The sequence below is a fragment of the Protopterus annectens genome, chromosome 3.part1 (assembly GCF_019279795.1).
Source record: "Protopterus annectens isolate FY-2018-M chromosome 3.part1, PAN1.0, whole genome shotgun sequence".
Taxonomy (NCBI): domain Eukaryota; kingdom Metazoa; phylum Chordata; order Ceratodontiformes; family Protopteridae; genus Protopterus; species Protopterus annectens.
In genome coordinates this window covers 218,763,237-218,790,669 of record NC_056732.1, presented here as the reverse complement: position 1 = coordinate 218,790,669, position 27,433 = coordinate 218,763,237, and the positions used below count along the sequence as shown (strand labels likewise).

The 27,433-nt window shown below is 40.9% G+C and overlaps 1 protein-coding gene across 1 annotated transcript in view; it reads left to right on the top strand.

The window, feature by feature from the left end:
• Positions 1–27,433, top strand: part of DNAJC13 (DnaJ heat shock protein family (Hsp40) member C13) — a gene marked incomplete in the record, with an annotated part of 3,140,357 nt that overhangs the window by 622,836 nt on the left and 2,490,088 nt on the right. Inside the window, 1 exon segment of the mRNA XM_044066722.1 lies at positions 26,136–26,302. Within this exon segment, the coding sequence (XP_043922657.1) occupies positions 26,136–26,302 (167 nt within the window).

The following is a 27,433-nucleotide window of genomic DNA, read 5'->3' as shown; positions in this document are numbered from 1 at the left end:
TTGAGCATGCAGAGCTGAAGATTCCACTTTCACCATATGCATTATGGTTTTACCCCAAGTCTGTGTCAAGATTTCTGTGCCCTACAAATTTGACTGTTGTGCCTTTTCTCTAGTGCTAAATTCCCCTCTCCAGCCTTGGTATGTCCAGTAGTTTGAGTTTTGATGGTTAAAGGGTCTAAACACATTACTCCACTCTTCAAGTATGCACCCACGTCACACCATCCGCAATATTCCAAAATCACAGTATTTACGCATAAAACGTATTAATTCTTCCCTGGTGGATTATGAGGACGCTAAACAGGATTTGAATAAGAGATTTTTGGATAGAGGTTATTCATATAGGGACATTTCTAGAGCAAGGGTGTGGACAGACCAACATGAAAGATTGGATCTTTTACGATATCATAAGAAGGATGGTGTTATGGACAACACGATCAGATTTATTACTACTTTTGGGAAAAATCACCAACTAATTAGAAATGCATTGAACAATAATTGGAATATTCTTATGGCCAATGATCATCTTCGTCATATATTGACTGAACAATGTTCTGTTTCCTACAGGAGGGGCAAAAATTTAGGCATGTTATTTTCCCACTACAAACATCGGGATAGTGGGGGTGCCACATATAGACAACTTACCATTACTGGTGATGAATTATTGGGGACGTTTCCTTGTGGTCATTGTTCTTCTGGTGGAAATGTTAATAAAATTAAACAATTTTCTAGTGCAAATACTAGCAAGATATTTGATACTCGTATCTTTGCTAATTGTTCATCTAGTTGGGTGATTTATTTGGCTACATGCCATTGCCAAGCTTTCTATGTAGGTAAAACTTCACGCTCTTTAAGAATTCGAATAGGTGAACATCGTAGTGATATTCGGAATCATAAAATCAGTAATGCCTTGTATCAACATTCCATCAAACATCAATCTGCCAATTTTATGTTTACAGTCATTGATAAGGTACAGGGGAATAGACAAAATCAGTTGGGTTGGCAAAGTATTCTTAGTAACAAAGAAAAATATTGGATTATTCATTTGGGAGCCTTATTCCCACCTGGATTAAATGACCATTTATAATTTATTTTATACATAACTATGGCATTACACATGTTAGTCCTTGACACTATTTTCATATATATTTCTTTCCAATATGATATTGTTATACATATTTCTCTTTTGACTTTTCAAAGTTTATAATATTGACAGTATTCTTTTCTGAATAATGAGTCATCATGGGGAATGCATTTTATTTAATAATGTTTTGCACACTTTAAATAACATATTATGAGTTAAGTGAAAGCCATTTTCTATTGGCTATGGATATACATAAATATGGAGTGTGTTTAATGGAGTATGTCTTGCTATTTGTCCTCACTGAAGAAGGTGCCTTACCGAAACTAGTTTGAGGTTTCGTTTATTATTGCTGTTAGAGTATTATGGTGTTTTTGTGACACCTACTTTATTCCAATAAAGCCTTTGGAACCGTATTGCTGGCCTTTGTTTGTTTCTAAAGGGTGTTTTCCCCATGGTTCCAAGTTAAGTTTCTTTTTCTTCTCAACACAATGTCATTAAATCTCCAGTCATCGCATACTTCCTGCACAGTTATCCATTCCTTTAATGCATTACTTTGAACTTTCTGATACTTCACATCAGCTTCCACACCTTTGATCTGACTGCAGTCTGACTGGAGCTCTTTTTAGCCAGCTTTCTTTCCATAACCACTTATTTCAGGTGTCAAAAGATATTCATCTGATTTTTTTATGACATTTTTGTCAGGAGTATATGAATTTAAAGAGTAGCTCCCTTTAAGAAATGAGTGATCCATAAATGCAAGTCTCATATTTTGTGTAGTCATCATGTAAAGATAGAAAATCTCAAAACGTGTAATGTTAAGTATTTTTGTATGGTGGATATCCACACACACTGCACTCCTTGCTAGTTATACATACTAAATTCTAGAGTACTCCCTCTTGGAGAAAGGGGAATTCTTCATGTGACCTTAGATGTACTTTCCTGGACTATATGAAGAGAGAGACATTTGAGCACTCTGAATGTATGTCTCAGGCAGGTATGTGCAGCATTCGGCCATCACCAAGGTTGATGCTACAGTATGAACAAATGATTATTGACTTCACAATAATTGGCTTAGTTTCTGGTGTCTTTTCAGGGGGATTCAGTATTTGTCAGCCTGGAAGGACATGGTTAACGGACCACATTGCTTTGCAAAGGATGGTCTGCACCAGTTTCCTTTAGGCTTCCAAATATTGACTAAAACTTTATCCACTCTTAGAACCTTTTGTAGGAAATGCCAGATTGACAAACCTACTGACATAGCAAACAAAAGCCAAAGGTGTTGCTGCTCAGTGCTAGGAACCTAAACATACTCTAAACCCTACACGCTCTCCTTACTCTGGAGAATATAGACATCTGTGCCATTACCGAGAGAAGGTTTAAATCTGCAGAAAGTACACAGTGCAATGCTTCAGTGCCTTCCACACATTTAGGTCATCAGCTACACAGAGAGGGACAAAAGGTAGCAGAATCTCAATCAGTATTAGCAACAAGCCCAACTATTTGATGGTTAAACAAGACAATGCCCTGGAATTTACCCATGTGCAAAATACCATGCATAAAGTGCAGTATCATAGTCTAGCAAGCCTATAGGTCATCATCTGTGTCCCTAGAATACCATAGCTTGTACCTAGATCCACTGGCGACACTCACCGTTAAACCAAAATACCCTATTCATGAAAGACATGAACCCACCTTCTAGGAAACATACACCGCCTCATACTCATAGGCACAATGATTCCTAGACTTCTCTAGCACAGGTGGTGTGCACACCCAGCAGAGGTTCAAACGTACTGGACCTGGTACTCTCAAATATGGAAGAGTGCTGCACTTCCAATGTCATGTCCTCACTGGTGAGGTCATGCCAAAAAGTCTCCTTGGAAATAAAAATCAACTCTGCAACCTCAGCCAACCCTGTAGCAGTTGGGAACTATGCCACAGCAAAATATACCCTATTAAGTGATAGTTCAGTGTTCCTCTCAACACAGAGTTCACATCCAGTGTGGAATTGTTCACAGTGACCCTATAAAACCATGTAAATGGCTGTGTAGAGGCTGCTGTACCTACTAAAAAGTAAGCTTGAAACAAACTCTAAAAGCAAACTTAACTGGTGGAGTCCTAATCTTAATAGGGTATACAGTAGACTCCCTATTATCCGGTCTCATTGGGACTGGACCTTAGGCTGGATAAAGGAATGGCTGGTCAGAAAAAGCATACAAAGTAGCATTTATAGGTTGTAAATCAGATTAAAAATTATGTATATATGTTGTATGTAAATGTTTGTTAAATATTTAGTTGAAAAAAGCGGTAATTTTCATGTTTATTTTAGTTCTTGTTTTGAAGCAAAAAATCATGCAACAGATCCATTGAAGTTTGCAGTCACTAAATAAGACTTGTTTTACCCCTTTTGCTTTGCAGTTTTTATTTTGTAGTCTTTTAAAAGTGTCCCTGATTAGTTGATAGTTGTGCCTGAGAACCATATAAATTTAGTCTGTATGACCTGCGTATCTAAAGCTTACTGAGCTTGCCTGAAAAAAATACTGGTGTCCACCTGCTTTTCTGAAATAAGTGCAACACTAGTATCCAGTTGGGCATAATGGATGTAGAAGAACATGGCAATAATGTAGCTAGTTTATTGTTGCATTTTAAGTTAGTAGTTTCTGGCTGTTGTCGAATGTGTGCCATTTTGAGTCCTGGGAATTTGTCTTAAATTGCAGTGTGTGGACATGAACTTAACAGTAACTTGCCTTGTTGTGATTTACCATAGAGTGGATTCGGGAAGGCATCAAACAGCTGGAGATGATTAATGGTAATGATCTTGTGGGCCAGGTAGGTTTAGGCACCCAAAGGCGCAGGATGTTGGCAGTGGCTTTCATGTAGAAGTCTTTCCAAGATACGTCTGTTACTAGTAGGTAGCTAAATCTCTGCATACATGTTATATCTGGAATTTCGTCTGATCATTTTTGTGTGGCATTTATTTATTCAGGTTTCATTAACTGTCCAGATTTTCGCAGAATGTCCATATTTTTGCTTCATATTTTTCTCTGGTTTCTCATAAAATTGTGATTTTTTTTTTTTTTATAGCAAGTCACTGAGGTCTGAAGTCGGAAAATAATGGCAGATTTAAGTTCCAGACTTCAAATCCTTCAGAAAATTCATGCTAATGCAAAACCTATTGATCTTACAAATTTAGAAAGTTGATAGATCAATATTTACAAAGTGTCCCTATTTTGGGCCTTTGTCCTCTCATTTGTCTGTCCAGATTTCTTACTGTAAGAGGTTGAGAGTTATTCTCAACCATCCAGATTTTCACTAAATGTCCAGATTTTCCCACATATTTCTGGTGTGTTCCTCATAAAAATTGGTGTTTTTCTGATAAATTGTTGAGGTCTTAAGTCAGTAAACAATGACAAACGTTTGAGATTCAGATTTCATAGCTTTAAAAAATGCTTGCCAACACAAACCTGTTATTCTAGTAAATTTCTAAGTTTGTATGAGCAATATTTAAAATCTGACCCTATTTGGGCTTCTCCCCATTATTTTTGGTTTTGTCCAGATTTTGTGGGCTAAGAGTTTGATGGGTGTGAACCAGGTAAGTTGCGTAGTCGCAAAACAGGTGTTTTATTTTGACTGGTAAAGCAATGGAAACAAATTTATTTTGTGTGGATGAGGCTTTGGGTACTGGACCCATTATGCAGAAAGGAAATACAAGATGATACTCCAGCTTGTCTCTTTTACAATTTTTTTTACACACACACACACACACACCCACGGCATGGCTGCCCATTGGTTCGTTCCAAGTGGCTCGCTTTTGATCCAGTGTGAGATTCCTGTGAATTAAGAGTACTGGGAAAGGTTAGATTGAGGAGTCTGAGAAAAGACAAAGTGCAGCAGAGGCTTTAGCTCTTACCTAGTACTGGAAAAAGCAAAAATCCAGAGGAAACACCATGGCTACAGTAGCAAAAGTTTAATAAAAATAAGTTAGTGCTTTCACGTTCTCTCACTGAACGCTGCTTCAGACAATAAAACGTACTAACACACATCGCTTAACTACAAAATTAAACCCAATGACATCACTTTGCCAATTAACTAATACAAATATTTAAAGCCACAGAAAACAATAACAGTAATGTGCTTTATATATTCATAAAATCACTACCAAAATATTAAAAAAAAAAAAACGTCTAGGATTCTGATGCAGAGGAATCCATCCCTTCAGCCTCTCCACCCGAGGACTTTTCCTTTGGGGAAACCCTACATACTTAGGGAGCATTTCCAGTGGGAATGTCAGGACTATCCTCAGTCAAAAAAGAGACTCAGGGAATTCTTAGATCTTCCACAGCACAGACCTCTGGCCATTCTTCCTGTCCTGGATGTTGAGGATGATGTTTTTATGGAATCCAGTCCTGACCCCTGACAGATAAGTCCCTGACTGTCACAAATTTATTTTCAAAAATCCTACTGCTGACCCCGAGGTCATCTCTCAAGACCCTAAAGGCATCAAAGCAACTTCAGCTAAGAATCCCACCCCCTCGGGTGGGGATTCCTGAGAATTAGACAGATGGGCTAAAAACGTACACACCTCTGCTACTCTTGCTATTAGAGCATTAAATGTCAATTCCATATGCTGAAATATCAGCAACATACCATGGAACTCCTCAAACTTCTTTGCCTGCTTGTGCAGAAAATAGAGTTACAAGAGTTAATGCATTCTGCAAGTCAAGTAACTAAGCACACCTTACAATGTGGTTTTGATGCCCTAGAAGCATCTTGCAGGGCAGTAGTTACTTGTTCTGTACTTAGAAGACATGCTTGACTTAAGGAACAGACCTTGCCAGACCATGTCAAATCCAAATTATTGGATGCACCCTTGCACAAAGACAACTTATTTGGCACCAAGGCAGAAGAGGTCCTAAAAAAGATGGAAGAAAAAGCTAAATCTATGCAGACAGTTAAAGACTTCTTACAGGTCCAGCCACCGAGGTTCAGTATGCATTGCCCTTCCAGGCACTGGTCCCCCCCCCCCATGTCAGCTCAGCCCAGACCCAGGGGAATCAGGCCCCTCAGACAACAGCCCCAGGGAATGCAGAGATCTAAGCAATGGCGTTCCTCCTCTTCAAAACCAGGGAGTGCAAAGCCACCCCCTTATGGTAAGAGCACACAATGACTTTACACTCCCACCCACTCCCTCTGCTCACCTGCACTTGCCCCTAGGAGGAAAACTCTCCTTCCACGCAAGCAACTGGTCCACCATTACCGACGACTGCTGGGTCCTCAATATGGGATACAAATTTTATTTACTCTGCCAACCCCAAAAGGATTCCCAGATCTTCCCCCAAACCAGTGGGCAGGGGCCAAAAAGCAAGTCCTTTCCCTCCTCTCTGAGGGCAATAAAGCATGTTCTGGCAGAACGGACAGGCCAGGGTTTCTACTCCAGACTCTTCCTGGTACCCGGGAAAGAGGGCACATGGCGCCCCATCCTCGACCTATCCATTCTAAACACCTTTCTGGTGATAAAATTCAAAATGCTCACCCTCCAGCAGCTTCTTCCTATGCTTTCCAAGGATGCTTGGTTAGCCACCCTAGACCTAAAAGAGGCCTACCTACACATCCCAATCAGGGAATCATGCAAGAAATACCTACGTTTCAGAGCAGGATCACTGCACTTTCAGTTCTTTGTGCTTCCCTTTGGCTTATCCATTGCTCCCAGAGTTTTCACAAAATGTCTGGCTCCCACCATTGCTTTTTGCAGGCAAAGAAATATTCAAATTTACCCATACTTGGATGACTGCCTGATACAGGCAGACAGTCAGGAAAAGTTGCTAAAGCACCTGACCTTTGTAAAGGACCTACTGACCTCCCTGGGGTATACTATCAATGAAAAGAAATAAAACCTAGTACCCACACACAAATTGTATTCCTGGGAGCAAGCCTGGACACAGCATCCCAGATGGCATTCCTTACACCAGAAAAACAAACCTGACAACCGACTTCTCTCAACTAGCCACCAGGACCCAGTTATCTGCAAGGAAAATCCTGCAAGCTGTGGGATTCATGGCTTCTTGCATTCTACTCATTCCGTATGCCAGACTGCATATGAGGAAACTACAATGGTACCTAAAAAGCCTTTGGTGTCAGCACTCTCAAGACCTGGAAACTGTCATACCAATGATACCTTGTCTAAGGAAAGATTTTCTTTGGTGGGCAGCAGGATGCTGCCACCACAAGGGACTTCCCTTCTCACTACCCCACATCACCCATACCCTCACTACAGATGCATCAGACTGTGCCTGGGTGGCACACCTGGATGGCAGGTGCATTCAGGGCCAATGGAGCCTAAATCAAATCAACCAAAAAGAGATGTTAGATGTTCAGCACACCCTGACAGCTTTCAGACCCCTACTCTCCCAGGGGCCTCTGCTGATCAAAACAGACACCACGGTGATGTGGTACATCAACAAGCAGGGAGGGACTCGCTCTTCTCCTCTCTGCAGGCTTGCCATGACCCACTGGCACATGGCTGCAGCCATGCAACTACACCTGTTAGCACAATTCCTGCCGGGCTCTCTAAACTCTATGGCAGGCAACCTAAGCAGAAACCTGCTAGACCAAAGAACCTTCACCCTTGTAACCCAGAAATGGGGCACCCGGAAGGTAGACCTCTTTGCCTTCCACTCCAATCATCAGCTCAGCAAATTCTGCACAAGGGAACCTCACAGCAAGCCCTGGAAAGTGAATGCTCTATCCTTCCAGTGGGTAAACCTCTCTGTCTAAGCATTTCCCCCGCTACCACTCATTTCAAGGGTACTGCTCAAAATAAGGGAGGAAAAACTGAGGACAAACCTGATTGCCCCAAAATGGCCACGGCAGCACTGGTACCCACTGCTGTGCAGCCTGTCACCCCTGCCACCATAACACCTACCTCAGATCCTAACACTCTACTGCCCCAGAGGAATGGAGAATTCATGCATTCCCAATTGCAGACCCTCAGTCTGGCAGCCTGGCTTATTCCCTGACCCGTCCTCAAGCTGCCAGTCTAAGCAAACAAGTTCTAGATGTTATACATGAATCCAGATGCCCCAGCACTAGAAAGTCTACTACTGACAAGTGGAAAAGGTTTTGCACCTGAATCCAGGCTAAGGGAGCCGGAACGGCACAATCCGCCCTCTCTCTCATCCTGGATTACCTGGCAGACCTACTACACAAGAGTCTATCCTTCTCTTCTATAAAAATTCATGCCTCTGGCATCTCTGCTCATTTCAGCACAGAGACACCACTTTTCTCACACCCTTTCATCAAACAGTTCCTAAGAGGGGCTAACAACTTGTGGCCACCCAGAGCAGCTCCTACCCCAGCTTGGGACCTAAACTTTGTGTTGGAAAAGCTCACCCTGCCCCTCTTTGAACCTGCAGCTTCAGCAGAGTTAAAATTTCTCTCTTGGAAGACAGCCTTGCTTCTGGCCATCAGTTCAGCTAGAAGAGTATCTGAGCTACAAGCACTTATGGCTGTAGAGCCATTCATCATTTTCTATGCTAACGGGGTCTCCCTCAGGACTTAACCCATCCTTCATGCCAAAAGTGGTGTCCAGTGTAGCACTCAAACAAATCTATTTATTTGCCCACCTTTTTCCCTAACCCACAAAACCAAGGGGAAATAATTCTGCACACTCTAGATGTGCACAGACAGCTCAGATTCTACCTAGACAGGACTAAATCTTTTAGAAAAACTGATCAATTGCTAGCCAGCTTTGCTGCAGGAGCAGAGGGCAAAGCTACCCAAGCAATTAATTTCCATGGATAGCACATTGTATCAATTTCTGCTACAAACAGCACAGAAAACCTCCCCCAAGGGGGTCAGGACACATTCCACCAGAGCAACCTCCACTTCTGCAGCTTTCCTCAGAGGGCTCCCCACCAGGGACATCGTAGAGGCTGCAGCATGGACTATTGTTCATACCTTCACCAAGCATTACCACCTGCCTATCTTCTCCAAATCCAGGGCAGACTTTGCCACTGCAGTCTTGCAGGGCATCCTAGCCAGCCCCTAGTCTTCTTGACTGCCTCCACCCTTTTCTTCAGCTTTGGGAATTAACCCAAATGTGATGACTGCAACAGTGAAACACAAAGAACATAGTACAGTTGTGTACACTTACCATAAATGTAGATGTTTGAATGTATTCACTGTTGCAGTCCTGGTTTCCCTCCCTCCATCTCCCGTGTCTCTCTCTCTCTCTCTCTCTCTCCCCTTACAAGGAATTTTTGGTATTTACTTTCTACTGGTGGTGGTCTTCCACCATAACCTAGCTCCTTATTGGGGGCTCCTGACAGGGCAAGAAAAACTGATGTAATGGTGTTGGCTGCCTGTTTTTATACCACTGATGACCTGATGTCAGTCCTGGAGCGACAGCAACCAACATAGAAATGCTAAGCCTCTGGTATTCGGGCCGTCTGAGGGCTACCCTGGCAGGAATAACCCAAATGTGATGACTGCAACATTGAATACACTTGAACATCGACATTTATGGTAAGTGTACACAACTGTACTTTATTAGCAGAGATGGAAAAGGGAAACCTTTTTTAAGAGAGAGATTAATGCCACAAGATCGTTGGGTAGACCCAAATGCCCCTATGGTCAAAATATCAGGATAGTCATCCCCTATTCAAATAATAATAGAAAAATACATGATATTATTACTAGAAACTGGGGAATTTTGACAGCTGATGAAGAGGATTGGTACTGTTAGGGTCTATATTATATATTCGAAGTGTCAAAACTTCAAATCCCATATGTTCGACAGCATATGATCGAAGTTTGAAACTTTGAATATATAATAAAACAAAAAAAAAACAAAAAAAACTTACCTTAACACTCTGAGCAGGAGGGGGGGGGTTTGCACCCCCCTGCCCGCCCCACACCCCCCTACTTAAATATACCAACTCCGAGATTGCATTTCAGTGCAGAAAAGGGAAATTCTCCCATTCTGCACTGTATGGCGCCATTACATTTAACCTTTGAACTTTTCAAAGTTTGATCATATGGTGTCGACCATATGACATTCAAACTTTGAAAAGTTCTTTCATGGAATAGGAACCCGTACTATTATAGGTACTAGTCCTAAATACTCATATAAGAATGTTAAATCTTTGAAAAGATTGTTTTGCTATGAGAAGAACAGTTGGGACAGGATACAATCTGATCGGAAAGGGACGTTCTCATGCAGGAATTGTAATCCTTGTGCCTACATGTTGAATAGTAATGCATTTGAACATCCTACTGCACAGGATTTATAGATTTGACCATTATGCTGACTGTAAATCACGGAATTTAGTCTGTTTAGCTACTTGTAGTAAATGTGTCTTTTTATGTAGGCAAAACGAGCAGGATCCTATGTGAAAGAGTCAGGGCGCATATTTATGCGATAAGGAAGGTGAGACGAATGCATTAGCATGACGTGTTACAAAATAATCTTTCCCACAGTTTTAGTTTTTTAGTCATAGAGAAAATTAAAAAGTTTTAGATTAGGGAATCTTAGGAATCTGACAGAACAAGCTTAAATTAAATGGATTATTAGACTACAGGTAGGTAGGAGCCATGGCCTTAATGATAGTTTACCTGAAATCCTTTTTAGCTGCTAGACCTTTGCAACATTAAATGTTGTCTTATGTCTGACCATTTTTTTGGAATATATAACATTTCTATTATTGCCTAGATGTTTTTTTGTGATTATTTACTATTTTGGTAGTGATTTTATGAATATATAAAGCACATTATTACTGTTTTCTGTGACTTTAAATATTTTTATTAGTTAAGTGGCAAAGTGATGTCATTGGGTTTAATGTTGTATTTAAGTAATGTGTGTTAGTATGTTTTATTGTCTGAAGAAGCGTTCAGTGAGAGAATGTGAAAGCACTAACTTCTTATTAAACTTTTGCTACTGTAGCCATGGTGTTTCCTCTGGATTTTTGCTTATTGCAATTTTGGATTTTCTTCCAGAGGTTCTTTGTTCTACAGCTGTTTTTTTCTCTGCATTCTTACCTAGTACAGCGACAGGCAGTATTTCAGTACAGTTGGATCAACTGTGCGTCAGATGTTTGTTGTAGACTGTATAACCTGGAGAGCAACATTGGTAGTGGACTGACATAATTGACAGGGGGACTTGTGAGCTGATGATGATACTCAGTCACTAGGACCCTCACAGTTCTCACAGTATGAAGTGAGTAGTACCGGTTAGGATAGGACTTGGCTCTCCAAATTAAGTTCCGTCTTTACGGGACAGATTTGGAAAGTGAGAAAACGAGAGTGTTTACCATGCCCACACTGGACATTTTTTTCTACTTGTGTGGGTCATCCCAGAGTTACATACCCAAGGTAAGGCAAGATGCACACGTATGCTTTCACAAGGGTCTTTGAAGTGCTGCATATAGTACGCTGTAGGGATTACATTTGCTGGGGGGGAGTTGTTGACTTGCATTGATTTTGAGATGCTGTCAAAACAGGAGCAAGTTGTATATTTTCTAGAAAGCATAGATGTGCATTCCCAGTATAGAAGAAACATTGTATATCGCAGGCGTTTACAAAGTGCACTGCCTTTAGTTGACACAACTGCCAGGTCTTTGCTTACATCGCACTTTCTTTCCTCTCTGAGTTCAGGTGCCAGCTTAATATTGATGTTTAATGTTAACATTGTGAAAGTATAAAGTATAATAAAGTAGCATTCTTTATTTTTGCATTCCTTCATTTGGATGCCATATGTCAAGGCAAAGTTTGAAAAGCTCAAAGTTTTGTCTTATTTTAATCTTAATGTTAAAATATTGAAACAAAAGCAAACTTGCAATATATTAAATAAAAACTGCAACTTTTTTCTTTCAGTATTTTAACATTTCAAGACTAAAATGATAATCTGAGATGTTCCAAAGTGCTTGGAGGAGGTGGAAGTGTTGTTCTTTGTTGCTATGGCAGAAAGTTGATGCGCTGCTTGATAAAATATGGCCAGTTAAAGCGGAGTCCGGTGAAAGCAAGACCGGATAAGAGGGAGTCTACTGTATAACAAAAGGAAAAAAAAAATCATGGCCAAATTCAGAACAACTCTCATGATATGAGCTCTCTAATTAAACTAAACCGGAAACTAAGAGGACTAATTAAGTCCGTCAAGGCCAAGTACAAGGTCAAGGTAGCCTCATAGGCTAAAGACCACAGGGTCTTCTACAGCTAGCTGTGTCTGAAACCTCAAAGGCAGCACACTCATTGGACCAAAATGCTGGTCAGTGTTGTCACCTTCACTGAGCAGAGCAACGTAGTGAATTTGCTGGCTGACCATTTCAGCTCAAACTTCAGCCGCCCCCCAACTCTCCCTGCCTCCCTTCATGAGATACCTACTAGCATAACCCCCACACACAGACTTAACAGAGAGCAGGTCCTGGAGGTGCTTGCTAGGGCCAAAAACACAGCCTCAGTGTGCCCCGTTAATATCCCGGGACGCCTCCTAAATATCTGGAAACATGACCTATCAGGACCACTTGTCACTTTTCAACTATAGCCTCATAACCATCATTGTACCATGAGAATGGAGGAGTACAATGGTTATCCCACTTCACTAGGTTGGACCATCAACTGACCTCGAAAGCTACATACCTGTTAGTCTGATCAGTCCAATATGCAAAGTCATGAAATGAATTATGGAAATGATCAACAAAGACATTGGCAATCTTCAGACACTGAACCCAACCCAGTTTAGCTTTGTCAAGGGAAGATCTTCCCTGTTAAACCTGGGGGAATTCTTTGAGAAGGTCACCAAGGCAGTGGATGAAGGGAAGAGTGAGTGCCACTTACCTGGACCTGGCTAAGGTGTTCAATGCAGTACCACACTGTGGTGGTGTTGACACTCACTGAACTGGGTATAAACCCCTACATAACTCACTGGATTGCCAGCTGGCTCACAGATAGGACCCAGGAAGACAGGATTAGTGATGCCACATCCTTTGAGACCGGTCACCAGCGGGGTACCTCAGGGCTCCATGTTGGGGCAGCTCCTGTTTGGTATCTACTTCTCAAAGGTAAAAGCTAATGTCAAAGGCCTTTGATGACCAAGTTGTCAGATTACTGCAGATTGGTAGCTGTCATAGATTCCTCCCACGACACAAATATTTTATAAGAGTTTAACACAAGCAAATGATTGGTGCCAAAGTTATGGGCTAAAACTCAGTACCGAGAAATACATTAATAGTGATTTTTGGGAAAGCTGCCAACCAGGATAGTTACTCCATCAATAAGACATCCCTAAGATATGTGACCCAGTACTCTGTATCTGGGAACACACACAGACAGTAATCTGGCATTTTGACCAACATGTGGCCAAAGTAGTAAGAATATCAGTGTGTTTTCCAACTTATAAGTAAGGACATGTCTAGGTCCAAGGAAATAGTGCCACTTTTTGACCGTTATCAAACCCATCACTGAGTATAATTCTGTCTTCAGGTACCTGACCAGACATATGCAACAGCTGGACCGCCAACCAAGGTTCTTTACCAGGAGAATCCAGGGTATAAACACATTGTCCAATATGGATTGTCTTAAAGCCCTGTCTCAGTACTCTGTCTCCTACAGGTTACTGAGAGGCAATCTATGGCATCATTGGATCCAGTGCTGAATTTTGCACATGCACAAAACAAACCCCATCACAACCACTAGATCCAAGGATTTAAATTTTGCTTGTAACCTAAATAAGGAACATTGACAAGACAGCTGTATATCTCTGAGGATCCTCTTGCTCTGGAACAGGCTGTCCTGTGTGGAGCGGAGTCCTCTAACACTGTGTGTAACCTTGACCAATGGATGGGAAGTAGGAAATTCACCCCAGATCGGGCCCCTCTGTCTCTGATAGTTTGGTCATTACTGTATGTCTCTAACATACCCATCCATAACCCCTAGATCAAAGTAGGGTGATAGAAATGAAGGCTAGGAGTAACAGCAGGGTAGTCATTGGCTTTGTGAGTAAATGTGTATGGAGATAAGTGGTATGTAATCTAAGTGGTATTACAGTATGAGCCATAAGGGCAGTATGTTGGTGGCAAATTTTGAAACCTTATTATAGCATGCATCCTGCTAACTGTAGTCTGAAGATCTGTTAGGATGAGTACACTGTATAATAGCAATGGGAGAAGGTAGGTAGTGGCAGTAGTGGTTTTGGTGATGTTGCTAAGGAAGTTTTTATGCCTACAGAGCAGTCCTAATTTTTGGTGAGTCTTTTTTTTTTTATTTTGAACATGCAGGTTAAATTTAAGGTGATCATTTATAATGACTTCAAGAAGTTTTGTATGGGAGACTTTACTTTCAGTTTTGTTTAGCAAAAACATTTTTGAAATTTGCTTTTTATCGTGTGTGTGATTTGGAACAAAATAACATTAACTTTATTTTTTTTAAGGGTTGAGTAGTAGCTGGGCATTATGGAGTCATTTCTCAACAGAGGAAAAAAGCTTCAGTAACAGTGAGGATTTGAAGCAAGCTATTACATGCACATATAAGTGTAGAATCCTCAGCATATTGTCTGAGAGGCTGGAAGTGTGGGAGGTATGGAGGTCACTGATAAAGATATTAAAGAACAGGGGAGGACCTTTGGACTGTTCCTGAACATTTTTTCTTGCAATTTACTGACGATTGAAGCCATGAAATCATGGCAGACATTTGAATTTCACATTTCATATCCTTAAGAAAATGCATACTAATGCACACCTTTAATTACAGCAAGCCTCTAAGTTTGTAGGAGCAATATTTAAAATCTATTCCTGGTTGTGGGCCTTTGCTTGTACTTTTGTCTTTGTCCAGAATTCATGTGCTAAAAGGTTGCAAGTTGTCTGATACCATAGGTAGGTACTAGGCTATCGGCCCTAGGGCCTATACAAGCCTAGCCAAAAAGGTACCCTGGCTTTCGCCACCCAAGAAAATTATTTTCCTGTGCCCCTGGTCTGCTCTTAAAGAAAGAAGAGAAAAAGGCAAAACAATCATGAGTGCTTTGCACCGTGGGTTCATTGTGCTTAAGTCATTGTCTGTAGCAAATGCTGTGAATACCGCCTGTGTGTAACATGGTGCTTTTCAGAGGAGCAAGCCTTGGGATTGTCAGTTTAATAGCCTGTAAAATTTCAGTTTAATTTTAAATTTCAGAATGATTCTTAATAGTCATTTATTCTCTAATGAGGTCTTGTCAGTTTTGGAAAAGGCTGGAAGACCAGATGCTTGAAGTGTTGCTTTTCTAAAATAACTTTTTTTCCACTTTGGAGTTGCAGTGCATCCTTTGCTGTCAGCAGTGTGTTTAATTTCCTAAGGTGTTACAGTTCTTGGCATTTTTGTTGAGCACAGACTTCGTTTTTGTGTTTACTTGTTCCGTTTAAGGCATTTCTGCCTGCTTACCCTTTAGAGCTTCCGTTGGGTACAGTGTCTGTAGTTGGGTTGGTCCTGAGTGGTAGTTTGCATTTCATAACACAGACGCTGACCGTATCCCCGTTTGAAGCAGTTCCTTTTTACTTGAAAATCCTGGTTTGGAAGACTTTTTAACTTAAAAAAAAATAAAGGCCTATGTGTGTAAAAACTTTATAAAGTCTTCCATAAGGAAAGGTGTCCTTATGAATATACTGCTTTTTATGCCTTAGGTGGTGGTCAGATTTACCCTGAAATAGGTCTGTCCTCTATAGGAATGCATGTGTGGATCTGAAGTACACATAAAAGACAAAAAACATGTTTCTTTGAAGGATGAGAAATGAAGCCGTTTAACTAAGCATAATGTTTATTATTGATTAGTTAATTACACTGTTATGGTAGAGTATGTCCCCTTAGTGTGAAGGAATTGTGAATCTCTCCCCTTAAACTTTGCCACAGGAGTTCACCAGTTTCCTTAATGGCACAGTGTAGAATCACCTGAGATAGATAACCATAGAAGATTTCATTGCCTAGGTTGACAAGGCTGGTTGCATTGGAACTGCTCTGTGTTGTGGAGAGTCTTAGCTTCACTCTGTTTCCTCTGCTTTGCACATGAGGACACTCATTGGATCTGATCTTTCAGCTTGATTTAGTTGGAGTGTAACTGGAAACCGAACAAGTTTTTGGGTGGGCCATTTGCTATTTCACTTCAGACTAGAGCACACTTCAATTTTGCCATCAGAAATTGAGCGGAGTTGTAACAGGGACTTAAGAAAAATCTGATGTCCTTGATGAATCAACTTCTTTTGGAGACCAATGCTGATAACTCTGATTCCCTAGATGTGGTGTGTAATACTGTCATAACTAGTTTTCTGGGTCATGCCCCCCCCTCCCAGGAGCATGTATTCTTTATACCTGCATTTGCATAGGAATGCTTGGGTGATCACAAACTGCATGAACATGAGTTTAAGGCATGTATGTGTTCTGTTTAACATTATTTAGGATACCTATTTATGTGGCATATATTATGTGAGAAAGCAAGTTATTATTCAGTGAGATTTCTGTAGTATTGACTCATCTAGATGCATTTTTGTGGCTGATGGGCTGCATAGCATGGCTTGTCTTAACTACCAGAAAAGCTTTTCCAACTCTTGAGGAGTTTGTGCAGCTTTTATTTGTTTGTATTCCTCAATAATCCAACAAAGCTGTTACCTTTTAGAGCAGTCTCCTTTATTTGAGGGGGGGGGGGGGGTAACTCACCATAACAGTAAACCTATAAACAGTATATTAATTAAAAGGATTATTATGAAGTGTGACAGGATATTGCACACTGAGGAGTAACATGTTTATAATGTAAGTTACCACACTTCAGTCTTCATGAAGAACATTTTTTGTCCAAATATAGATTGATGCCTGTGCTTTTAAATATTACAGTGGGAGAAATTGAGATTGGAGAGATATCTGGGTAGTTAAAGAAATTAGGGATGGATAAGGAGGAGGAGTTAGGACAAAGAGTAAGACGAAAACTTGGGGGTGGGTCAAGGAGGTCAGTTCAGATACGGAGAGGATTTAATGAAAACAGCTTAGGCTAATAGACAAGTACTAGGCAATCAGTCTGCAGACTAGTACATGCCTGGCCAGTAACAAGACAGGTGTGAACCAAACCCTGTATGTTGTGTCTGTGAGGTAAACACTTATATTGGGGGTCTGCATTATGGTATATTAATATAAACAAAAGGGAAGGATAGCTTGTTTGTGGGAGAAGGGAAAGGGGATGTTAAAGGAAGATAATGTATGCAAGTTAAAGTAATGTATATTGAACAAGGATTATGAAGATGGTTACCTTCTAATTATATGTTCATAGGTATTTACTAGGCTAACGACCACAAGGGCCTTTTTAAGCCTAGCCATGCATCCCAAATCTTGGACAAGTTCTGATTCCCTTGATGAGTGTAAGCATGGGCCTGGGAGATGAACCATTTGCAAGTTACCTGTGTCCATTAGAGACATAGGTGCCAAACCAGGGATGAATTTCTGATTTTCCATCGAATTGTCCAAGTTGCACTTGAATTGGGTTAGGGAGAAACTCTGCTTCACATGGATGGAGAGCCTGTTCCATAAACTGGGTAGTCTCTGGGATACATACCTCTCTCTCCAGTAGGTCCTATTTATATCACAGGTAAGGTTTACGTCTTTAGAATGGTTAATTCTTGTGCTGTTTGTTTTGTGGATATGCAAGAGGCTCATCAGAGTGAGGTCTGACAATGCCCTGTATGCCAGACATAGATCTCCGCCTCAAGGCCCTATCCCTGCATTCTGTCTCCTACAGCCTTTTGAGGGGTCTACATAGGACATATTACTTAAGCTCTATATTCTTTTAGTGAGGAACCTCTGTGAACATTCCAATTGTTGGATATGCCTGGTTAGGTACATACCAAAGTGGGCATTGTACTCTGACAGGTCTGATTAATGCCAAATACAGTGGAACTATGACTTCCTTGGACTTAGATGCCATACCTTTGTTTATAAGTTGTGCAACATAGAATGATTTCCTCACCACTGTTGACACGTGATGATCAAAGGCTAGATTACTATCTCTGTGTGTCCCTAAGAACCTGACTACTGGGTCAGCTCTAGGGGGTGTGTTTTCAATATGATAGTTACCAGGGATGGATGCCTTCCCAAAGGCTACTGTTATGCATTTCTTGGGATTTAGTTGTACAGTTTTGTCTGTCAGCCCCTCCTGGAGAACATTTGTCAGTGTGAGATTCAGTGACCGCTCCTAATTTGCAGTCATCTGCAAAGTTGTCAACCAGAGACCAATGACATTGGCCTTGACTTCTGAGAAGTAAATGCCAAAAAGGACTGGTCCAAGGACTGATCCTTGAGGGACTCCACTTATGACTGGCCTCTCTGTAGAGGTGGACTCCCCAGTTCTAACTTCCTGGGTCCTGTCTGTGAGCCAGTTGGCTGTCCACTGGGTGACGTATGGGTTTGTAACTAACCTCTTGAGTTTGTCAACAATCCCCGTGTGAGGTATTGTGTCAAATGCCTTGGTCAGGTCAAGTAGGCAGTGTGAACGATTTTGTCCTCATCCATTGCTTTGGTGACCTTCTCAACGAAGTCTACCAGTTTGAGTAGACTTGATCTGCCTTTGACGAAACCAAACCGGGTTGGGTCCAGTGTCTGGTGGTTTATTATATCTCTGTTGATCATCTCTATGATTCTTTCCATGGCTTTACATACAAGACTTGTGGGTCTGTAATTAGTTTTCTTGTATGGATTATTTCTTAATATATGTACATAAGCTGCTTCATATAGAAGTTTGATAGATTTTTATAAATGTTCTAGGAAGAGATTAAGGTTCAGTTCTGTCCTGAGATCAGAAGGGATGAAATCCTTAAATTTGCTATATACACTGAGTACAGGCAGTCTATGTGATGGTTGTATGATGTAGTTAGTTTGGTTTAAATTTTGAGATTGGCCATGACTAGGTTTGGTTACATTTCTTGTGGAGATGCTGATTGTTGGACATTGGTTTATTTAGAATGTTATGTGCAGTTTTGAGTTGAGAGAGAGCGTGTTGCAATTGTAGCCAGTTTATCTTCAGCAGTGCTGTGTTGTTTTTTTTTATTTGGCACATTAGCAGTGAATTTAGCTATTTATACTGTAGCAGTTTATTTTAGGTGTGATTTTTTTTTTGTTAGGATTGGGGTTGCATATTGGGTAGTTGAAAGTAAGATGATTGTGCTGTAACTGTAGTGCTCACGGGGTTAAATATATTTGATTTTGTAAGCACAGCATGTCTTTTTTTTTTTGTTGTTATCACGTAATTGTGTTGGATAACCTTTACCCTTGTTTATATATTTACACTTAGCTTGATTTGTGTCACCTGTTCAATAAACGTCTTTTTCTGGAGTTGAGAGGGAGAGAGTAGGTGAGTGTCAGTTGAATCATCTGTGCATTGCATGATAATTGCTTAGTTTGTTTTGTACATGGTGTTGATAAATAAGTTAGACAGGTGAGGCTTGAGCTCCTACAGCAGTGGGATTGGAAAGATAAGTAAGCTTTGAAATAAAAACTGCTTGAGAGACTTGCAAGTTTTGTGTCAGAGGTGAAAGCACTTGCCATAGTTCTGTACTTCAATAAACGTTTTTGAACCAATACGAGTGTGCCACATAACTTTTTGGTTTTCTTTTTCAGTTCAGGTTTAATCTTTTTAAACTTTGACTTGGCCTTTTTGGGACTTTCTCATATTGGTAAAGATGAACATTGATATGGGCTCTCTCGGGTCACTCCTAGATTCATAGTTGTATACTATGCTAATGACCACTAGGACCCTTATAAGCCTAGCCATGCAACCCAAATGTGACCCACTAATTTGATTTGTATAGGGGGTGATTTACTGAATACCTCTGTTCATCAGAGAGACAGGTGCCAGACCAGGGGTGAATTTTTGATTATCCATCCAAGGTTCCAGATTGCACTTAAATAGGGATAGGGAAGAACTTTGCTTCACATTGATGGGGAGCTTGTTCCAGAGAATGGGAATTCTCTCAGAAGCATATCTGTCTTTCCAATATGTCCTATTATGTTGCAAGGAAACTTTGTCTTTTAATCTAGTAGTTCTGATGCTGTTTGTTTTGCGGATGTGCAAAAGGTTCATCAAAACAGGGTCCCTGGGATGCCTTGTATGCCAGGCAAAGATCACCTCTCAGAAGTCTGTATGATACTGAGACAGGTGTTTGAGGCAGTCAGAGTAGGACATTGTATTTTACTCCCTGTATCCTTTTAAAGAACCTTTGTAGATGTTTCAGTTGCTGCATGTGTCTGGTCAGGTGCATACCGAAGGGGGGGGCATTATAATCTCTAGTCTGTCTGACCCTCTGTTGCTCAACTTATTAGAAAGGGCATGGCATCTAGTTATAATAAGATGAGCAACATAGAAAGATTTTCTTACTACGTTGGACAGGCATATTGATCAAAGGACTATCTTCATTTCCCAGATTCCTTACTAGTGAATCTACTTTTAGGGGGTGATTTATTGATGACCTGGTTATCTTTGGTGGACAACTTCCCAAAAGATATAATGTATTTCTTGTTCAGTTTTAAGCCATGGCTTTGTCAACAAGTATTTTGCTGTGTTAGACCTCTCTGAAGGGTGTTCTTGACTTGGGGGGGGGGGGGTTCAGTGACTGGTCTTTGTTTGCAGTCATCTGCCAGCTTGGTTAGCCACAGGTCTTTGACATTGGCTTTCACATCTGAGAAGTAGATGTCAGAGTAGTGGGCCTAGCAGGAGCCTTGGGGGACACCACTGGTGACTGGTCTCTCTGTAGAGGTGGCCTGACTGATTCTAACCTCCTGGGTCCTATTAGTGAGCCAGCAAGCTATCCAGCATGTTATAAATGGGTTTATACCTAGTTCTGGAAGTTGGTTGACTGTGCCCAAGTGGAGTATTGTATCAAATGCTTTAGCCAGATCTAGGCAGGCAGTATGCACCATTTTCCCCTCATCCATTGTTGTAGTAACCTTTTCAAAAAAGTCCACCAGATTCAGTAAAAATGTCCTTTCTTTGACAAAGCCAAACTGGGATGAATTCAGTGTCTGGAGGTCTCCTTATGTCCTTGTTAATATTCAGTGTCTGGAGGACTCCTGTGTCCTTGTTAATTTCCATGGTGATTCTTTCCATGGCTTTGCAAGTAGTACCAGTCAGTCTAAGGTCTGTAGCTTAAAGGATCTGTTGAAGGTCTTTCCCTGTGAAGGAGGATGACAGTTGTCTTCCATTCATGTGACACAGAGTGTTTTAAGACTGTAGTTAAATGACTCAAGAGGTCCTGATAAGCCATATTGTAGCCTATTTAGGACGTGTCTTGGAATGTTATTAGGGCCAGTATTGGTTCTCTTTCAGGCTGTGTTCTTGGTTTTAGTGACTGCAAGCCAGTACATGCTCCCTAGTTATAGTTGCAGAGGTTATATTTCAGGGTATTTTTGAAGGGATAGTTGGAGTTGGAGGTGAGAGGGGAATAAAATTGGAACTGAGTTTATCCTTTTAGCAGGTTTGCTGTATCACCAGACTCATGCGCCATTATATTGGTATAATGCTCAAGTCTGTTTAGATGCATACTCTGTGACAAATGCTCTTGATGGGCCTGATTTCCCTGTGTGTTTTATTGTGAAGGGGTAGCCTTGCTGTGAATGGGACAGAAAACATGTTGAGTTGGTGAAAGTAGTATTTTAAGTGCCCTGTTATCTTCTATTGATGATCTTTTCCCTGAATTTTGGAAATGGGTGATAATCTAACTATATAGGTATGAAAGTAGAAAAAAATATATTTTCCTGTTTTGTGGATAGAGATTATATGTGAACATTTATATAGCTAATTTGTTCTTCTTTCGGCTTTTCCCGGTTAGGGGTCGCCACAGCGGAACACCGGTCCGCTAATGATTGGCAGTAGATTTTTATGGTGCCAGCTCGACACCCAACCTTCAACGCATGTCTTTCGAATGCCACTCTACCACGGAGAGGACATGCAGACTCCACACAGTAGGCACTCCAGCCGAGAATCGAACGGGAGAACCTCTTGCTGTGAGGTAACAATGCTACCGCTGCACCACCTTAGTATTCTTATTTAATAAGCTATCACTTCAGCCAATGTGTGTTGTAATTTATGTGGTATATTTTCTGGAGCAAAGGTAGTAGGGTTTAACTTTCTTTAGTAACTTTCTGATGTAATTTTTTTTCAAGTAAGATGAAGTTTGATGTTACCATAGTAAATTAACTGGGGGGTTTATGTTCCATTGGGTTAATAGGGAGTTGCAGCCTGTAAAGTCATTCTTTTGAAGGCTGTAGATGTTGATTTACGTGGTTGTGCGTTTACTTGTTTTTGATTAGGGTGTTATATTGCTCTAGGAATAGTTTGGGGTTATTAGTACTAGAGTCTTCTATGAAGGTAGTTTTTCTTTTCTTTTTGTATTGTGTTTTACTTTATTTCTAAGTGATCTGTACTGCTGGAAAGAAGATGTTTGCTGCTTTTTCTAGATCTAGGTTTTCCTGAATTTTTCTCATAATGGTCATTTGCTTTGTTTGCACATAGCCAAAGAGCCTGTGAGGATTTGACGACTTATGCTAAGCTGAGGGTGTTAAAGAAGACAAATGCATCACCTGGGGGTTAAATATTTTAGTGGGTTTAGTTACATTGATGGCGTATTGAACTAAAAGCCATGTGCTTGAAGTGTATTTTAATGGTCAGTAATATTTTTTTATATTTTGCATTGTCTGTCTTGTATGAGTGGGGGGATGGTCACTCAGTGAATGTGTGTAACTATAGGGTTTTATGATTGTTGTTTGTAGTTAACTTCCAGTCCAAAACGCTGTTTTACCCTAGTGTTTAGTCAGTCCTGTGGGTTAGAAGATTTGTTGTCAAATTAGTGTGTTACATTGACAATTAATATTTATTTATTGCTAATGTGCTGGATACATTTGTCCATTCTGTGTTAACATCTTCCATAATTATGTACTGTTTGATATTATCCAGAGCAGAATGCTTCTAATGTGTTAATTATTTTGTCATAGGATTAGGGAATGCAGATAGTGGCTATAGTTAATGCTTATTAGGTATGCAGTTTGATTGTTGCTAGAAATAGTTCTGATTTGCTAATATTTGGTATTGATTTGTTAGAGGTACGTAATAACTTTCTAAATTGCCTGCATATGTTATGATGCCACTGGCTGTTGAGTAATCTTTTTGTTTTCAGCATGTTATAGGATCATAGCAGGTTACTAGGCTATGGTCTTAAAACCTTTGTAAGCCAAGCTATCCATGCCCCAGTTTTCTCAATTATCAATGCCCACAAGCTAGAATGGTTTTGATAAATGCTTGTTCCTTAGGGCATCTGCAAACTGCTTCTCTCCGTAAGGGCTACAGTTGACAAGCCAGGGGTGAATTTGCAATTTCACATCCATTGGTCCAAACTGTGCAATTGTGTTTGAATAGACTTGGGTAAGAGCTCCATTTCACTTAAATGGGAAGCCTGTTCCAGAGAAGAGGTGATCTCTGAGCATACCTCTCAACTGTACAGATTTGTGCAGAATGTTCAGATTTTTGCCTCATATTTTTGTTCCATTTTTTATAAGTGTGATTTTCTGGCAAATTAGTGGCAATTCATTAAAGACTGAAGTTAGGAAATAATGATAGATGTTTGAGTTTCAGACTTTCCACCCTTCAAAAAACCCATGCAAATGCAAAACCTGTTATATTCTATCAACTATTTTAAGTTTATTAGATCAGTATTTAAAAAAATTGTCCTATTTTTGGGCCTTTGTCCCACATTTATTTATCTACATCATTGGGGATTCGGTTATTGCACCCAGCTTGCAGTCATCAGCAAATGTGGTCAGCCAAAGGCCCTCTACATTTGTCTTGACTTCAGAAAAGTATATTGCAAACAGGAGAGGTCCCAGTACTGAGCCCTGTAGGACACCACTAGCAACAGGCCTCTTGGTGATAATTGTAACCTTACTGAAGGGCTCATCTGGTGTTAAGAGTTTGAGTCATGTCTTTGTTACATTTAAAATGTTAGGTTAGTAAAATTCAGTCTAGGTATGCAGTTCATTGTATTTAAGTGGCGTATCTTGAGTCCTTGATGGTGTATTATGTCTGAGTTATAAAATGTTTGGATAGACATCATTGCAACCCACAACTGATATAGTTGAGTATTTTTAAAGACAAGATAGGTTTACTTTTCATACAGCTTACTTCCTTTTTTGTTCAGCATAATATTTAGAGTCATACATTAGTGACATAGATTTGGGTGGCCATGGTGATGCAGTGGTTAGCGCTTGTCACCTCACAGCAAGAGATTCTCTGGTTCGATTTTCAGCTGGGGTGCCCTCTCTGTGGAGTCTGCATGTCCTCCCTACAGTCACATGGGTTTCCTCTGGGTGCTCCGGTTTCTTCCCACACTACAAAGATGTGCATCAGGTGGATTGGACACACTAAATTGCCCCTAGGAAGGAGTGTGTGCACGCGAGTGGGTAGCATAGATGAACTACCATGGCAGGGCTAGCTACCTGGTGGCGTAAACCTTGGCTCAAGATGATTGTTACTGTTGAAGTGACACCCCAACCCCATATGGGAAAAGGGGTTGAGGATGGATGGATTAGTTGCCTCACTGTGTTATGTTCAGTGGTTCTAATGGTTTTTGTGAGTGGGTTTGTATGAGACATAGCAAGAGTTGTACTACTGCATCATGTGTTTGCTAAAAATGAAAGGTGAATGAATATGATTTTAATCATCAGCATTGTGGTGTGCTTGCTTGTAGGCTCATGGGTAGGGTGGGTGTACATCAGGGTTCATGTCTGAGTCCATTATTTTTCATAGTGGTGAATAGATTACATTAGCAAATAAGTCTGAGGAGACCGATCAACAAAGCTGCTGTAACCAGACTACGTGGCATTACAAGCAGACTCTGCACAAGAACTTCAGCAATGTTAGAGGAATAGAATGCAAAACTTAAAGCACATGTGATAAAACTGAGTGCAGACAAGATGTTTGTCATGGTAGCAAATAGGGGAAATCAGAAGAATTTAAAAGTTGACATAGAAGGGGAAAGTAGTGGAACAAGAAGGGAAGTCTGAATGTGGAGGTCAAATTAAAATCAGAGGGGCTGCAGCCAACTGGCAGTTAGAGATATTGTGTCAAAAGAATACCAAAAAAAGCTGAAAAGGTGGATGTCCGTAACAGTGGTGTGACCAGTACTATATAGAACAGAAACATGGGCAGTGAAGGCTGAGCAATTGTTCAAACTAGAGGTGATGATGTGCCCAAGATGAGGTGGTAGGATGCACACTGTTGGGACAGGAAAAGAAATGAGGGTATCTGAGCAGAAGCCCATGTAGATCCAATTGCAGAGAGTTAAGGAGAACATATTGCTGTGGTTTGGGCACATGCAGGACAGCAGAAGACAATCTGGTGAAAATGATTTAGGAAAAACATGAATAAGGCAAGGTGAAATGAGGGTGTCCATCAGGAAGAAGGCAAGGGGAAATGAGGGTGTTCATCAAAGATAATGGATGGATTGTGAGAGAGAAGACCTGCGACAGTCAGGCATGACTGTTGAAGGTAGGAGAGTGGCATTGAATTGATGGAGATGCTGACAGTTGATGCGACATCCCAACTCCATGTAGGGAATGGGAAAAGGGGGCTGCTGATGATAGTTTCTCCTTAGTATTAAAATTTAGTCAGAGGTAAGGGTGACATTTTTCTGGCCTACCCCAATCCCAGAAATTGCACTTCATAGTTTGTGCAAACCAGCTACTTACATGTCCACTGTCCCCTGCAGAAGAACTGACTGTGTATGCCTAGGTTTGATCATTTACCCTCATCAAACATTCCTCTCGAGAGAAGAAAAGCTGGCAAGCATCACTCCATGCTATTAATGTGCTCCAGTTAAGCTTAATTGAATTGTGGTATCTCTTCTGGGAGTGTAGGATATCACCCACAGTCTCTCTTTATTAACCACATAAATTGACAGTTGTGATGCTTGGTGTTCACAATTTAATAATGTCTTCGGTGTCTTCATTATATGTAATTTTTACAAAATAGAAATGTAAACTTCCTGTAAACACTGTCATTCTTTTTCTTTTCCAGAGATTCTCTTCTCGCTAGTCTCTTAGATGGTGTAAGAGCTTCTGGTAACAGAGATGTGTGTGTGAAGATGGTTCCAACACAGAAGTGGCAGAGATGGGGTTTACTTAGTATGCCAGTAGATGAGGAGGTTGAAAGTCTGCACCTCAGATTCCTAATAGCACCTTCAAGTAAGTGTACTTGCAAAAATGCCTGTTTTGTCATTTAGCTATTGAATGTGATAGTTATTTGCAGTTGCAAAGGTGTGGAGCAACACAGAACTGCACAGCGTTATGTAGTATACTAAAGTGCGTATTTTACATAATTTTACTTTTAATTATGCTTTTACATAGGTTCATAGGTATGTACTAGGCTAATGGCCCTGAAGGCTTTACAAGCCTAGGCCATAGAAGTGCCCTGGCACTGTGCCGCACGACTTTCGTTCCCAGTGCCTGTATCAAGTAGAGCCACTGGAGTGATTCCCGGGGTGAACTTTGTTTCTTATTTACTCATCAAGATTTCTCTTGAAGAGGGCCAGTGAGGTGCTCTGCTTGACATGTATGGGAAGTCTGTTCCAGAGCATGGGCAGTCTATGGGTTATGAACCTGTCCTTCAAGCATGTCCTGTTGATTGTAGTAATGAGGTTGAGGTCTCTGGAGCATGTGGTGTGGAGGGATTGAAATTTCTTTAGATGAGAAATTTCTAACAGAGCTGAGTCGGACATGGCTTTGCAAGTCAAGCAGAGGTCATCTCTTAGACTATATGAGACAGAGAATAGCTGGAGTTATTTGAGTCTGTCCATGTAGGAAATGTGTTTAAGGCCTAGGATCCTCTTCATGAGGTACTTTTGTGGCCTTTCCAGCTGTTGCATGTGTCTAGTGAGGTACATGCCAAATGGGACATTATACTCTATGATTGGCCTAATGAGGAAAGAGTAGAGATGACCTCTTTCTTCCTGGATGCAAAACCTTGGTAATGAGATGTGCCTCATAGGACTTTCTGACCACAGTGGCAATGTGTTGGTCGAAGGAGAGGTTGCTGTCAACCTGTGTCCCCAGATCTCTTCTAATGCTTTCAGTGTTCAGTGGGCTCCCATCGATGTGGTAATTAGTGGGAACTGAGTTTTTCCCAAAGGGGATGATGACGCATTTTTGGTATTGAGCTTAAGGCCATGGTTTTGACACCAGTCATTGGTCTCAGTGAGGCCTTTCTGTAGGTTGTCTACATCACTTGGGGAGTTAATAATGGCTCCCAGCTTGCAGTCGTCTGCAAACTTGGTCCACCAGAGTCTCTCCGTGTTGGCCTGGACTTCTGAGAAGTAG